Source organism: Danio rerio, chromosome 7 (assembly GCF_049306965.1).
Source record: "Danio rerio strain Tuebingen ecotype United States chromosome 7, GRCz12tu, whole genome shotgun sequence".
Lineage (NCBI taxonomy): Eukaryota > Metazoa > Chordata > Actinopteri > Cypriniformes > Danionidae > Danio > Danio rerio.
This window is the reverse complement of record NC_133182.1, coordinates 3,532,114-3,548,169: the sequence shown is the minus strand read 5'-3', so window position 1 is coordinate 3,548,169 and position 16,056 is coordinate 3,532,114. Positions and strand designations below refer to the sequence as shown.

The 16,056-nt window shown below is 38.7% G+C and overlaps 1 protein-coding gene across 2 annotated transcripts; it reads left to right on the top strand.

Annotated features, from left to right (window-relative positions):
- Positions 1-3,804: 3,804 nt before the first annotated feature.
- On the top strand, positions 3,805-15,669 carry si:dkey-88n24.9. 2 transcript variants are annotated; one of them, NM_001328055.1, is made up of 5 exons: positions 3,805-3,823; positions 3,977-4,015; positions 4,109-4,456; positions 8,928-9,272; positions 15,126-15,669. In NM_001328055.1, exons 2-5 carry the CDS (start codon positions 3,979-3,981, stop codon positions 15,485-15,487), a joined length of 1,092 nt encoding a protein of 363 aa, NP_001314984.1. In that variant the 5' UTR covers positions 3,805-3,823; positions 3,977-3,978; the 3' UTR covers positions 15,488-15,669. The 2 variants fall into 2 exon arrangements, with proteins under 2 accessions (NP_001314984.1, NP_001020652.1); NM_001025481.1 differs by lacking the exons at positions 3,805-3,823; positions 8,928-9,272 and having other exon boundaries at positions 3,960-4,015; positions 15,126-15,510.
- The last annotated feature ends 387 nt before the right edge of the window (positions 15,670-16,056 follow it).

Below are 16,056 nucleotides of genomic sequence, written 5' to 3'. Positions count from 1 at the left end.
AGCGTGTGTCCATGGCAGGCTGACAACTTTCAGTGTATCACCATGGAAGAGAAAGTACTTAGCTATAACTCAACCAGACAATGTCTGATCTACCTGAAGATTCACATCTTCGATAAGATTCCTCTCCTGAAGACTTCTACATGCCAATATTAAGTCACAGTCATAGCGCCACCTGCTGACTGAAGGAAGTTTGGCACCTTAGTATTAGCCCCTTTAAGCTAACTTTTTTTTTCCTCAATAGTCTACAGAACAATCCATCGTTATACAATAACTTGCCTAATTACCCTAACCTGCCTAGTTACCCTAATTAACCTAGTTAATCCTTTAAATGTCACTTTAAGCTGTATAAAAGTGTCTTGAAAAATATCTTATTAGAAATGAGTTATTAAAGCTATTATGTTGAGAAATGTGTCGAAAAAAAATCTTCTTTCCGTTAAACAGAAATTGGGGGAAAAAATAAACGGGGGCTAATAATTCAGACGGGCTAATGATTCTGACTTTAACTGTATGTCAGCTTAAATTATTATGATTCACTGTTCTCTGTCATGCTAAGGCTACAGAGCAGCGGTGACCCCGTGTGCAGGGTCTCTTTTATTGCTACTTGCAGCTTTAATCTGCAATCTTCAAAAGCGGTTTAACATTTTTTATTTTATTTTTTGCATGCACAGTTTATATAGCCTGTCAATTAGATTATTTATGACTTGTTCTAGAATTACAGGTACATTTCATGCATTTTTTTATTCATTTTCCTTAAACCTGAATACTATACATTAAATATGGCTGGCTTCTTTTTTGGCTCTCAGCGGAGGCAGTCACATATTTCCCCCTCTCTCTCCCTTGTCTCTCCTGACTGGCTCCTCGTTTCGTCTGAGGGTGTACTCACACTGTACAGTTACCTTGAACCAGGCCAAAGCACGATTGTCCCCCCTCTCGTCTCCCCTACAGCCCGCACTCACATTACATTCGACCTGGGCACGCTTACGCCAGCAATGCAATTTCTTTAGTTATATCACTTTAGTGTTTTGACATGCAGTGACGCAGTCAGATATTTCACTTAACAGATCAGCCACTTTTGATACTCATAAACAATCATTAAGTTCTTGTGCTGCAGGAATTAGGTTTGCTGAAGGTGCAGTTGTCGTGCAGTGAGAGGTTTACATCTTTATTAAACTACGGCAGTTTGCGTTCAATGAACAGTAAGATTGATTAATAAATCCATATCAAACAGTCCCTTAAAAGTCACGTCTCGCTTTCAGTTTCGGGCTCAGCCGCATTATGCACACACACAAGCGTACCGCGCCAAAGCCCAAGTGAACCGCGCTCAGGCACACCTCTTCCAACCGGGCATGGGCCGGCCAAGTGAACCATGCCATGAACTGAGCCCGATTCAGCGCACTCACACTTCTCAAACGATGCGGGAAATGGGCCTGGGCATGGTTAGGATAGCATAGTGTGAGTAGGCCCTTATTCTATCTACAAGGCTCTCCTTGCCCTACTCTCCAAACAATAAGCAATCATGGATTTGGTTTCTGAATGCAGCTGACACTATCTTCTCGATGAGAACCCTGAGTTCGAGGGAACTCTACTGTCCGACAGGATTGTTTGCAGCTGGATACATGATGGATGGGTGGGAGAAGTGGCGCTTCGTGTGCCTGGCTGCTCTGTCCCTGGAGGATGTTGAATATATCTATTTATTCTGAACTTTGAAAACCGAATTATGCTGATTCGGTGGGGCCCTGGGGTATCGACAATTGATAAAAGTGGTCGAAACCTCACCAATCTGGCCGGCTGGATTGAAATGATGGTGAGCAGAGCTGTTAGTACTTAGACTGTGGTTATGGACCAAAAAATGAAAAACATCACAGAGAATCTAGCGGCTTTGCAACAAGATTTGGACAGACCTAGGGACCAGTGTTGGACATTAGATATCAGCGAAATTAGCAGATATTAACAAAAAATTTGCAACCTTTTACCCTTTTCTTTCGGCTTCCCCATGACACTCCTGCAAGACAGCCTCAGCCAAGGCTGTTGCTGAAGACAAACAACTTCCCCCGAAGAACAATATAATGAGACGCTCTCCTTCTCCCTGTTCCAAGGACACCTGACTTACACACACATGTGTACATAGCTACAGATAAACAATTACTTCCTCCCCTTGTCCTATGTCTTTGTGTGCTTTCACCGCTGGTGTGGGTAGTCGGGTCTGTGACCAGCGCTTTTCTAGCTGCAGGACCAGATGGTTGTCCCAGATCTCCACATCCCCTGTTGCGATATTATGTCTGTTTATGTGTTTGTTGCTGGGGGTTTTTTTACCCCCAGATCTCACACTACGCTACTTTAAGGACAGTCTGGGAGGGGCTTTTTTCCCCCTTTCTCACTTTTCCCTAATGAATCTTATTTTCTCTTTCTAAAACTACTACTCCTCTGACCTGTCTTCCCCTGAAATGTGGGATGTTTGTGTATGGTCAGAGGGGTCCAATTCTTCTGCATGTAACAGTTTAAAGGCTTTTTACATCATCATCATCATCAAATGTGTACTGTACAATATATACTATTTTATAGCTGAAATTACAAATAATACGATTCAATTCAACTTTATTTATATAGCACTTCTACAATGTAGATTGTGTCAAAGCAGCTTAACATTGAAGTTCTAGTAAATTGAAACAGTGTCAGTCCAGTTCCCCTTCGGGAGGGGAACTTCAATGCTATGTGGAAAGTTCCACTATGGGGGATTACGTCAGAATTCAATCATCTGAAAGAGTATACAATCTAGCCAATGAAACGCGGTTGGCACTCGGGCAGGTCTAAGGGTTCCAGTGGGAGTAAATCCGCCACCCCCAGGCTCGTGGACCTCTCGCTCCTCCATGCACTCCATCCAAGCTTCAAGAGAGAAGCGATCTGTCTAACCAGATGGTCGCCCTTTCGCTTGATGACACAGAGGACCAGATGTCCACTGCTGCATTGGAGAGTGGGCTATCATTGTCTCTCATGAGTGTTCCCTGATGTTTTACCTGATGTTAGTCTTTATTTAAAGGAATAAACAGTATTACCTATATATATATATATATATATATATATATATATATATATATATATATATATATATATATATATATATATATATATATATATATATATATAGTCTCACCAAATGAGGTTGCACAAATTTGGGTGCACCCCAAATACACACCATAACCGCCTTTAGAACTCATTCCATGCCTGGTCTCACCGGCATAAATAAGTGTGTGTGTATGTATATATATATATATATATATATTGGTTTATACAGGAATGGATTGGTCATAAAGGATGGGCATTTTCTCGCTGTTTAGAGTACATGGTTTATACATTTGTTATTGCTTTGCATTGTGGGATTGATCGAGTGCACTTCATAACTTTCATGATGGTTCCTCAAATAGTGCCCTATTTAAATGTATATGAGGCGATATCACATACAGTCAAGGAAATCTATTGGTCATTGACAATATCCAAGGTGAAAAACTGTGAAAAAAAGATAAGAAAATTCAATGCAAATGTTGTGTTTTTATTCTTGTGAAGCTGCTATGAAAATACGTTCTTATGAACCATACAGGCCTACTGAGTTTTCACCACATTCAAATGAAGAAGCTTGTAAAAATTACACCGTCATGGATCGAGACACGCTCACAGTACATGAATGAGGAAGAAAAATGAAAAAGGCCTTTGTTTAGAGTAAACAAATAATATGCTGAATGACGGATGAGAGCAGGTATCGAATAATCACACAGTCTGAAGCTGCAGACACAAACATCAGACTGAGGACAGAAACACCAAATCTGAGGTAAGAACTACTCACATCTACATTATATACACACAAACGCACTTCTGACATCTGTTGATGCTCTTATTAATCGTGTGCATTTGTTTCTCTTTTACCTGCTCAAATGTTTTACTCTAGAATGAATGTTTGTTCATCTATATTTCTCTTCCTCAGAAATGGCTCAATCTCTATATTCCTCTCTTCTCCTCATTGGTGAGTGTGTTCGTAGTTTTATTGATGGTTTATAGTTTCATTAGGTTTGACTTTGATTTGAAAAGCATTAAGCACTTTGTCTCTCTTTCACAGCTCTCTGCTCCATATCTGAATGTGTTCAGCGTCAGTATCACTTTATAAATGAGCAGAAGAACTGGACTGAAGCTCAGAGATACTGCAGAGAGAAATACACAGATCTGGCCACCACTGACAACATGAACGACATGATCCAGCTGAACAAGAGTGTGAATGATGAACGTGTCTGGATTGGTCTGAAGATGACCCATGATAATAATTGGCATTGGTCTTCAGGTGATCCTGTGCTCTTTCTGAACTGGGCATCTGGACAGCCATACAGCAAGGATAATTGTGCTGTTATGAGAAATGGACAGTGGGTTGTTGGGCCATGTAGTAACACCTCATTCTTCATCTGCTACAACAGTGAGTACAAACCTTCTACAATATAAAAATATTAGAATATACTAGAAAATGGGATGTATTATGCAATGCATTTTCATTTCATTAAAAAAATAGTTTCTTGTATGCGTGCTAAAGAATAGAGTCTGTTGGCGGGTTAATTGTTAGGCAAATACGTTTCTGTATATTGATTTAATATGTATTTATTTTCTATATATTGATTTAATAAAAACAAAATCAATTTGGTAAACAAACAAAAAGTATAAGTTGCATATCTGACATCTGAATGTATGACATTATAACAGTAAAATAGCATTTATGTTCAAGTGGCGCAGTGGGTAGCTCTGTCGCCTCAAAGCATGAAGGTCGCTGGTTCGATTCTCAGCTGGGTCATTTGACATTTCTGTGTGGAGTTTGCATGTTCTCCCTGTGTCATACCTGCCAACATTTGTCTAAAAATCCGGGGTTGTGTCTTTGTGACTTTACAAAGGCTGTAAAAACCAAAATGGGGGGTGGGGGGAGTTGTATCTAGTACCATTTTAAGACTTTAATAAGGCTGGAAAAACCGAAAAGTGGTGGGGAGGTGGCTGAAGGGGTGCCTGGTTTGTCCTATGCACCGCGCACCAGCTGCCATCGGAACAGGGGTCTTATAGATTGTACCAAACAACTGAGGACAGGGGGAAGGGGGTACGGGACACTCCTGGGAAAAATGGGAGTGTTGGCAGGTATGCCCTGTGTTGCCATGGGTTTCCTCCGGGTGCTCCGGTTTCCCCCACAGTCCAAACACATGCGCTATAGGGGAATTCAGGAAGCTAAATTTTCCATACAATATTCACATTTAGCTTTGCCATCGTTCTTCACCACATATAGCCACTCAACACATCTTGCGGTCCATCTTTAATGTTTAGATTATTGAAGGTGCTATTGATGTTTTGAGAAAAAAAAATTAATAGTACTGAAACTAAATTATTAAAAATAAACTTGCGGGACTTCATTTATGTCCTGCGGCAACGTTATTTTTATTACACTTTAAGTGATCTGCTTGAGGTAGGTCACGTTTATCAATGGTAAGTTTTAGCCTAAGTTTACATCAATAACATAATGTGCATTGTCCTTTACCATACAAAAAAAGTAAAAAAAAAAACAAACATTTATTTATATAGCATTTATTTTTAAATACATTAAAAAACAAGCGCATATCTTAGCCTTGAGTTTGTTCACACTCTGCCTGTATTAACATAAATGCTGTATTTTAATATAGCTAATTTTGATTAGCTTTAACTGACAGCTTTTTCTTCTTTTTCCGCGGTTATGCGGCATTATATTTCACACGCATATGCAAGGTGACTGAATATGAAATTAAAATACAAAACTTACTGAGCCATTAAGTAAAAAAACAAAACAAAACAACAGTTATACTTTAAAGCAGAACATTGACGTTTTGAAACAAAAAAACGGAACTGAAACTAAATTATTAAAAATAAACCTGCCAGACTTAATTTATGTCCTATTTTCATTATTTATTTATTTTCATTATTCGTTTATTATTATGTACTATAATTGAAACATAAAATGAGATAGTAAAATATAGTCAACAACGAAAATGTAAATAAAAACGTAAATTAAAAACATAAATAAAAATATCTTGTCTTAGTCCTATCAAAATAGCAAACTACATCTCTCTATATTTAGACTAAAAGACTGCTTTATTTATTTATTAATTTATTTATTTATTTATTTATTTAGGACTACTTATTTGTACTGAATGTTTATGCTTTCACTTTAGTTGTCTTTCATTTCTTCAATTCTATTTTCCAAAACGAATCCTCTTTGCACTTAAAAAGTTTACAATAAACCAGGTAAACAAATTTTAAATGTAAGTTGAGGTGATCGCAAGTTCACAACTGTGAGGTGATGTGCTCTACCGGCAGGATAATCTATATTATTTTGCTGTTTTTTATATGCGCACGTTTAGGATTTGAGATAATAACATTGCCATGATAGTCAAAGAAATCAAAACATTATTTTCACCCCAACGCAATTTAATCGGGCACTGAAGGCTAATAACTTAATTCTTATATTTGCTTTTTGACTTCTCACCATGTATCTTTTCTACAGCATAGTATAGTGTAAGAGCATGTTTATTACCAGAAAAAACAAATTAAAATTATATTTTAATTGAACACATCACATCACATACAGTAAGCTACGCCTACAGAACAGTCTGTTTAGCATTGTGAAAAGGCAAAGCTGAATATCTGTGGTTAAAGTGCCACCCAGCGGTCAAATGCTGCTGGCGCATCAAGTACCGCCGTCGCCGCGGTATGAATGGCGGCACAAGGAACACATTGAAGTAGTAACATCTGTAGTGTATGTGTGTGAATTAAAGTGTATGGGTGCTCCTCAGTGATGGGTTGCAGCCGGAAGGCCATCCACTGTGTAAAACATAAGCTGGAATAGTTGGCGGTTCATTTCGATGTGACAAACCCCTGATTAACAAAGAGACTTAGCCGGAAATAAAATAAATGAATGAATGTTCATATTCTACACATGCAGAAGCCTATTTTATCATATGTACTTATTATAACGTGCACTTCTGAATATAATAATACATGTATGTAGGTTTCAGACATAGCTCAATTTAGCTAAAAAACTGTGCTTTGTAGAAAAAAAAACTGCAAAAAACCTGAACCACAGTCAAATACACTGAAGCAGCTAAGCTTTTCAGGAACCTGTAAAAATACACAAGCTGCTGTGCTTGAAGCATAATAATAAGGTTGGAAATAAACGGTTTTAAACAACTAAAACACCTGAAATAGCATTTAAAAGACATTAAAATGTTATTTCTGTTTCTGGTCACTGAAGAAGAGACATTGTTCTGCTACTAAAGAGCATAGATGTTAAAGATGATAGAAACTGACAGATGGAGCAATTATAAATGCAAAAACAAATCATTGTGGCTAAATATGGACTACTTCTGTTATTTAAACCATCTTAGGCATTTATTAAGCAAACTTTAACATTTAGCATAACAACATTATACAGATCGTGCTGACCAGTGTCAAAAGCTCCTAAAATTCTGAGAAAACCTCTTGGCTTTAGAATGATGATAGATGTTTAAGACCAGAAAAAGAAAGACCATTCAGTTTAAATGCCAAGGATTCAAATAACAAAAAGCAAGGCATCGGTTAGAGCCACTTAGGAGCGGTGAATAACAGCCAAACCACCACTTCTGCCAGTAGAGCGCAGCCAGTCTAAGTTAGTGTAGCCAGGCAGAGCACACACATTTAGATTAAGGCCGTCATTTGGCTAATGCCACATTTGAAACAGACAGACAAAGCTGAGTTTTTTGCCCACAGCTCACAAATATAAGCTGCTCCATTGTTTCAGGAGCAAACATTCAGATCTGTAAACCTGACTTTGTTGAGGCGGGCTCTGCTGGAAGCTGCACACTTCTAAGGATAGGCAAGAATCCTGAAGTGGAGATCAATATCAACAAACCAAAATGCCTCTGAGACCACACTGAGGTTAATGCAGTAACATTAATGTTTACTTAAAGAAGGATGAATTAAGGCCAGTGTAGGAGTTGTGCAGTGCAGTGTTAAAAACATGTAGCCATAAGGCACAGTACTAATAGAGTTCCAAAGCAGAGTATTTGATCATGATGAAATCCATTTGATCAAAGCAGATCTTGCCATAAACTCCAAATAAATCAAGGCTAAAAGGAAGTGACTGCATATTAGCAGCAGTTTTGTCCCTAAACCAAACATCAGTAGATGCAATATTAAGATTATTTATTCATTTTCTTTTCGGCTTAGTCCCTTTATTATTTCGGGGTCGCCACAGCGGAATAAACCGCAAACTTATCCAGCACATGTTTTACACAGCGGATGCCCTTCCAGCTGCAACCCATCTCTGGGAAACATCCATACACACTCATACACTACGGACAATTTTTAGATTACCCAATTCACCTATACTCATGACTGTGGTGGAAACCGGAGCACCCGGAAAAAATCCACGCGAACATAGGGAGAACATGCAAACCCCATACAGTAATGCCAACTGACCCAGCCGAGCCTCAAACCAGTTGCCTTCTTGCTGTGAGGCCACAGCACTACCTACTGTGCCACTGCTTCGCCCAATATTAAGATTATACGCTTATTAAAACAACAACAAACTGAAACAGTTTTACAGACACTGGTAGAGAAGCAGCAGCCAAATAGTGCAAGTGACCTTTCATACAAGACATGATCAAAAAGAAAATCATAAAAGAGAAGATATAAAAAATCACGTAAACAAAAATATGATTGAATGATATTTAATACCTTTGTAATGGACACATGCAAGGGATGCTTTATAATATCCATGACACTAAATATTTACACCATTTGTAAGAGTGTTTAACAATCTATTTCTTTCTTAACAAGCATTTCTGCTGATTTCACTGCTGCACATGTTCCTGCTTTTTATTCATTCATTTGTTTATTTAAAGTGAGCAGAGGACTGGTGTTTGTCAGTCAGTTGATGAACTGGAGAGACGCTCAGAGTTACTGCAGACAGAATCACATTGATCTGGTCAGTGTGAGGAACCAGAATGAAAATCAACAGCTGGAGAAGTTCATTAATGACAGAAACTCATCTGGATCTGCAGTCTGGATCGGTCTGTTCAGAGACACATGGCAGTGGTCAGATCAGAGCAACTCCTCATTCAGATACTGGAAACCTGATCTACCTGTTAATCAATATTATGAAGACTGTGTTGGGGTTGAACGCTACACTCAGGGACATTGGGATGAATACCTCTGTAGTTCCCCGTTTACCTTTGTATGTTATGAAGGTGAGCAGATCCTCCAAACACACTCAAAAAATCCTCAGCTCGAGAGGACTGTTGCACAAAACTACATGAACAAACTCTGGGGTGCAGAGTATGTTTCGGCTTGACAATTACAAAGAAATCTAAACTGCTTACAGCAGGGGTGTCCAAAGTCGGTCCTGGAGGGCCGGTGTCCTGCTGAGTTTAACTACAACTTGCTTCAACACACTTGTCAGGAAGTTTCTAGTATATCTAATAAGAGCTTGATTAGCTTGTTCAGGTGTGTTTGATTAGGGTTGGAGCTAAACTCTGCAGTACACCGGCCCTCCAGGTCAGTTTGGACACCCCAGGCTTATAGTCATGGTATGTTGTTTTATAACACTTAATATAACCATTCTCCATCAACACTGGGTTTAATCCATGTTTAATGATCAAATGATCATGAATGTTAATTAAACAGTGGATGTGCAGCTAAAAGCCAATCACATGACACAGTAGAGAGTCAGTTTGAGCAAAGCCCCTTTAAGGGAGTCAGCACAATGGGCTGTATGCACAACTAGTGTTTTTTGGCCACAGCTAAACTACTGATGAAAGGTTAATGTGAGTATTTTCAATTTGATAAGGGTTCTTTTACAGCATCATTGATGTTTTGTAATTGAAATATAATTAGTAAAATAGACGTAAACATTCTTTTAGTAGTTCACAACTAAAATGAGATGAAAAGCCGTTTAAATGCAAGCACCATCAGTAGCAGCAGTCGAGCACAGAAACTCACCGAACGATTGTCCAGTCTGATTTAAATACACAAACACGATGGCAAGTTCCCACATGTCGACACCAGATTCACAGCACCTGTGCGCTCCTGATGAAACCTGTCAGTAAGACAGTGGAGAGAGTGGAGAGAAGAGAACCACAACCAAAAGAAACAAAAAAAAAAACATGTACAACACAAATAAAACTCACTCAACTTCACAAACCAATAACTTTTCTTTTTATGTTTTTTCTTCAATAACAAAAAAAAAACTACATAACAGCAGTGAAGATCATTGATTTGTAAAGAAAGCACACCTTTAACATCGATTTAATATATCAGTTTCATGACAGTTCACTGGAAGCGCTTGAACTTGGTTACTGAAAATGAAGTCCCCTGTCCACTTCTCTGTTGAAGTGTCATTTATGCTATCATTAGAATTATACAATTATTATTATTTCCTCATCTTTAGCTTAGTCCCTTATTTATCCGGGGTTACCACAGCAGTTCATGTTTTAGGTTGCTGAAAGAATCCTTTGCTCCTTTGGTTTCTCGCGTGCCATGCTCTCGTTTTCTGTTTCTAAAAGGATCGGATGTCAGAAGCACTTAAATAATCATGTTCCCATTATTATCATCAGCTCAAGAAGTTCATTATTTCAAATATAGACACATGGCGAGCTTTCTCTGGAGGAAGTGAAACCACTCGTGCTTTAGATGGCCTCTTAAATAACAACAGGACAAAGCAGGTTCTGCTCTTCCTCTTGGCTTTGTGGCTGTTCATCAAGATGACACCAAAATTTGTCCTTTTTAGTCGACCATGGCTTGTTGTTATATGTATATATTATTATGGTATAATGTCCTGGCTGTGTATTTAAAAATAGCCTGATCCGGAGCACCCAGTGGAAACCCACGCCAACATGGGGAGAACATGCAAACTCCACACATTATTATTATTATAATAATTTTTATATACCACAGACATACTATGTTTCCCGGAAGTTCCGGGAGTCTCCTGCAAATGCATGGAGACTCCCGGATGTCCGCAAACAAATCATAATCTTCCGGAAATCACGCGTCTCCCACCCATTCTTTAAATACGATGCACAACCCTCTCCACCACAACCCTACCAGCTCTTCAGGTACATCGGGCACAACTCAACCCCACCGATCTTCAGGGCTGTCGCATGCAACTTACCCCTACCTCTTTTAAGGTATGTCGCGTGCAACTTGTATGTCGCGAGGTGCTAGAGGTGGAATCCGAAACCGGCTTAAACGCCGTGGCAGTCGGTTCCCTCTTCCAACTATATCGTTAACTAACACTCGCTCGCTACAGAATAAAATGCCAGAACTTGAAGCACTGATAAAGTACAATAGAGACTTCAATAGAGCTAATCTTATCTGCATCACAGAGACTTGGCTGACGGAGGCAACGGATATAAATCTTGATGGATACACATTAATCCGTATGGACCGTGACAGCGGCAAATCCACAAAAACAGTTGGAGGAGGACTGTGTATGTTCATTGATAGTAAGTGGACAACGAATATTACGGTACGTGAAACGCACTGTTCGGCTGATTATGAACTTTTGACGGTCTCATTCAGACCATTTTATTTACCTCGTGAATTTGGACAAATAACAGTTATTTTAGTCTATGTTCCTGGGCCAAATTTTGTTCAGGCTGCTGAGGGCATTGCAGCAAGTTATAATACAGCACTGTGCAACTCTGGGAATAACCTGGTTTTCTTGCTGGGAGACTTCAATAAATGTGACGTATCTACCTTGCTTCCGAATCTTGAACAATATGTAACCTGTCTGACCAGACTGGATAAGACTCTGGATAAATGTTTTGGTAATGTGAAAGATGCATATGCGCCAAGAGTGCATCCACCTCTGGGGCGCTCGGATCATAATGTCATCCACCTGTTACCAAGATATAGGCAACAATTAAAGAAGAACGACCCGGCTATTCAGCAGGTTCAGATATGGTCCAAAGACACAATTGAACAGCTACGAGGGTGTTTCGAGTGTACAGAGTGGGACCTATTTTTTAATGATTATGATTGTAGTAATAATTATGAAATGTTGAATGACACAATAACTGGTTATGTTAACTTCTGTGTAAACTCTGTTGTTAAATCTAAGTGCGTCAAAATCTATCCAAATAACAAGCCATGGATAACTAAAGATTTAAAATATTTTTTAAATTTGAAAAAAATAGCTTTTTTGCAGAATGATCAGCAGAAGGTAAAGGAGTTAAACAGAGTAGTTAAAAGTAAGATAAAAAGTGCACAGAATGAATATAAAGAAAAGGTGGAGCAGAAATTACAAACAGGAGATGTAAGAGAGGCATGGAAGGGACTAGATATATTAATGGGTAGACAAAAGGAAAAAGTTCAGCAATATGAGGATCCTTAAGCAGGTCGCACACCAGAAGCGCCACTCGGCGCCGCGACACGGCGCATACATGACAGATTAAAGTATCGCACACCAGATGCGCACATTCGAATGATATTTAACATGAAACTAATCAGATGGCGCTCTGTGGCGCGGCTGAAAAATGAACTGCGTCCTGAGCCGTCGCCGGGCGCCGCCGACAGCCGCCGACTTGCGGCGCCGGTGTGTGTATCCTGATAGAAACCTATGATTAGAATTCTAAAATACATGGCGCTGCGCGGCGCGCCGCCGAGCGTCGCTTCTGGTGTGCGACCTGCTTTACAGTCTTGCAAACAACCTTAACTCGTACTTTTCAAGATTTGATCATTCGAATGGGTCCAGTGTTAATAATTTAGATATAGTAGGAACTAAGACTCAGTCACAGACCATGATCATACAGGAAAGAGAGGTTATTGCAGTGCTTCATAATGTTAAATCACACAAGGCATCTGGCCCAGATGGCCTGAAGGGGAAAGTTTTAAAAGAGTGTGCGGAGCAATTGGGTTGTATGCACCAGACTGTTTCAAGTATTTCTAGACAATGGTTTTGTACCATTAGCCTGGAAAAATTCAATAGTTATTCCAGTACCTAAAATACCTCATGTAAAGTCCTTAAATGATTTTCGCCCAATCACGCTTACGTCTGTTCTTTGTAAATGTATGGAACGAATAGTGTGTAAGGAATTATCCTCTCAAGTTGAGAAGACAATGGATCCCTTGCAGTTTGCTTATAGGGCCAACAGGAGCACTGTGGATGCCTCTCTTACTCTCTTAAACAAAGTTCAACATCATCTAGATGGGCCAAATACGTATGTTAGAATACTTTTTATGGATTTCTCAGCTGCTTTTAATACTGTTCAACCTAATCTTCTTTTAGAACGTCTTTATAATTTAGGAGTAAGTAACTGGTTGATTATATGGATCAGAGAGTTTTTAAAAAACCGACCACAACGTGTCTGTGTTAACCATGCTATGTCTGACTGCTCTGTTTTAAATATAGGGGTACCTCAGGGATGTGTATTATCACCTCTTTTATTTTCTATATATATTAATGAACTGCAGTGCAATACTGATGACAATCTCACACTCATAAAATATGCTGATGATCTAGCATTGGTTTCCTGTCAGGAAGAAATAAATAGCTCTTTATATTTTAGATATATTGATAGTATTACAGATTGGTTTGGCAAAAGTTCATTACACCTAAATATTGGGAAAACAAAAGAGTTATGTCTGGGGAGTCAAACAAGAAGAGTAGATACTGAACTCTTTAAACCAGTCACCATAAACGGACAAATAGTAGAGCAGGTTTCAAATTTCAAGTATTTGGGCACAATTATTGACAATAAACTGAATTTTAATAGTAATGTAGAGGCGGTCTATAAGAAAGCAAGTCAGCGCCTCTATCTCCTCCGCAAATTGAGAAGTTTTAATGTTAGTACACAGACTTTAAACTTGGCATATAGATCACTTATAGAGAGTGTTCTCACATATAATATTGTTTCATGGTTCGGTAACACAACACTTAAACAGAAAAAGAAATTAGCGCAAATTATAAATCAGGCAAATAAGATAACTGGTCACAAACAGCATTCATTGCAGATTTTATTTGACTCTTTTATGGAAAAAAGAGCAGTTGTGATTTTTAAAGATAATACACATCCCCTTCACTCAGCATTTGAATTGCTACCATCAGGACGCAGGTTTAGAATTCCTAAAGCACGAAGAAATGCCTATAAAAAGTCATTTATCCCAATGGCAGTTGTTGTTCTAAACCGGATCAATGTTTGTAGGAAATGAGGTGGTTACCAAGTATGATTTGCAGTATTGTGCATGGGACTAATTTGGTTTTTAAACTTTTAACCTATGTTGTTGTGTTGGTAAGTGTTATTGTGTCGTTGGTGTATGTTTGTAATTGTTGTCCTAAATCCAGTGTTGAAGAAAAATTTCCTTTTTGTGTCAAGCAGAACGGACAATAAAGTTTAAACTAAACTAAACTAAACTAAATTACCCCCACCGCTCTTCAGATACGATTTTGACTCAAATGCTTTCTGTAAAAAAACCTTTGATTTGTAATGTAAAACATTAAAATATTGCTATACTTCTAACCACCAATGTAAAAAAAAAAAAAAAATTCTCAGGAACTGGAAGTGTCTTCACATATATGTACATGACTTTTACTCTCAGCTGATTGGTCCAGTTTAGGTTTGAGATTTCAAAACCAGAATAAGACCTGCAATGGAGGGTAGGTTAACCATTTAGCTAAGTTACCATGCCAATGGATCCAGATAAAAACCAATCCATCTTCTTGATCTCAAACTCAGAGTTTACTAACTAAATGCAAACTAACCTGGGAGAAAACCCAAACCAGCTTTGTGCAACAGTCATCTAATGACTTAAAATTGAGTCTACATCAGAGGTCTCAAACTCCGTTTCTGGAGGGTCACAGCCTTGCACAATTTATCCTTAACCCTAATTATGTTTTTAACCCTGATTAAATTAATTGAGTTCTTCATGCTTGTTTGAAACCTGCAGGTATGTGTGTTGGAGCAGAATTTGAATGAATCTCTCCAGTAACTGAGTTTGACACCCTTCCCTACAAGTCTACAATGCAAATTCCTCCACAGTGTTTGTTCTGCATGTTGTTGTTGATCAGTCTCTCTCTAGTTTCTGCTTTGTTTTGTGTCCAGATAAACTGATTGTGATCCAGCAGAATCTGTCGTGGTCTGAAGCTCTGAGATACTGCAGACAGAATCATGTGGATCTGGTCTCGGTTCAGTCAGTGGAGATGCAGCGTCATGTGATGAACGTGGTTAAACTGGCGTCTACTGAGGCGGTGTGGTTGGGTTTACACAACTACTGCAGCATGAACATGTGGCTCTGGCTGAGTGGAGACATGGTGTGCTATCAGAACTGGGCTCCAGGGAACGGCAGCACACCGGAAAACTGCAAACTGGAGAACAGAAAAGGAGCAGTTCAGTCTGGAGGAGATCAGACCTGGATCAGCCTTCCTGAATCTCACAGACTCAACTTCATCTGCAGAAACTACTGAGAGTGAGAAAGATGTGTTTGTGTGTTTACTCACTTCCACTGTGTTTTTAACGAGTTAATCTGGTATATGTACTTTAATAGCCAAGGGTTTTACTTCTGTATTTTATCTATCATGAAATAATATGTTCTTAACAACAATGTTTTAACATCAATGTTTAAGATTAAGGTTTAAGGTTCTTCAGTTTAAGATTCTTTAGATGTGATGTGTGTGAACTGTTTCTAGATCTGCTGGTGTTTGGTCTCTTCATGTTTTGCTGAATGTGATTCTGTGAGCAGCAGATCTTCAGTAAATCATGATTTGTGTTTCAGCTGAATGAAATCTGCTTTATTCTGAAAGGCAGAAGAGAAGTTTGGGTATAAAATGTGATTGATCCTAAATCCTGAAATAAACAGAACATCAGATGAAATAAACTGATCTACAGTCAGTATTTTTGTCTCCTGTTTATTTGCTAATGTCTCTCCAGCATTACAGTAATCAGAAAATTAAGTGTAGTGCATATATTAAAGTGTGTTAAACTGTCTATTTGTTTGGCTCAGATTTAGTGTGGACATTTGAACTTCCTGGAATGA

Bases quoted from the DNA above. Each gene is read 5' to 3' on its own strand.
- si:dkey-88n24.9 (NM_001328055.1), top strand. From the start codon at position 3,979: ATGGCTCAATCTCTATATTCCTCTCTTCTCCTCATTG. The intron at 4,457-8,927 runs GTGAGTACAAAC...GTTTATTTAAAG, and splicing joins ATTCTTCATCTGCTACAACA to TGAGCAGAGGACTGGTGTTT. The intron at 9,273-15,125 runs GTGAGCAGATCC...TTTTGTGTCCAG, and splicing joins TACCTTTGTATGTTATGAAG to ATAAACTGATTGTGATCCAG.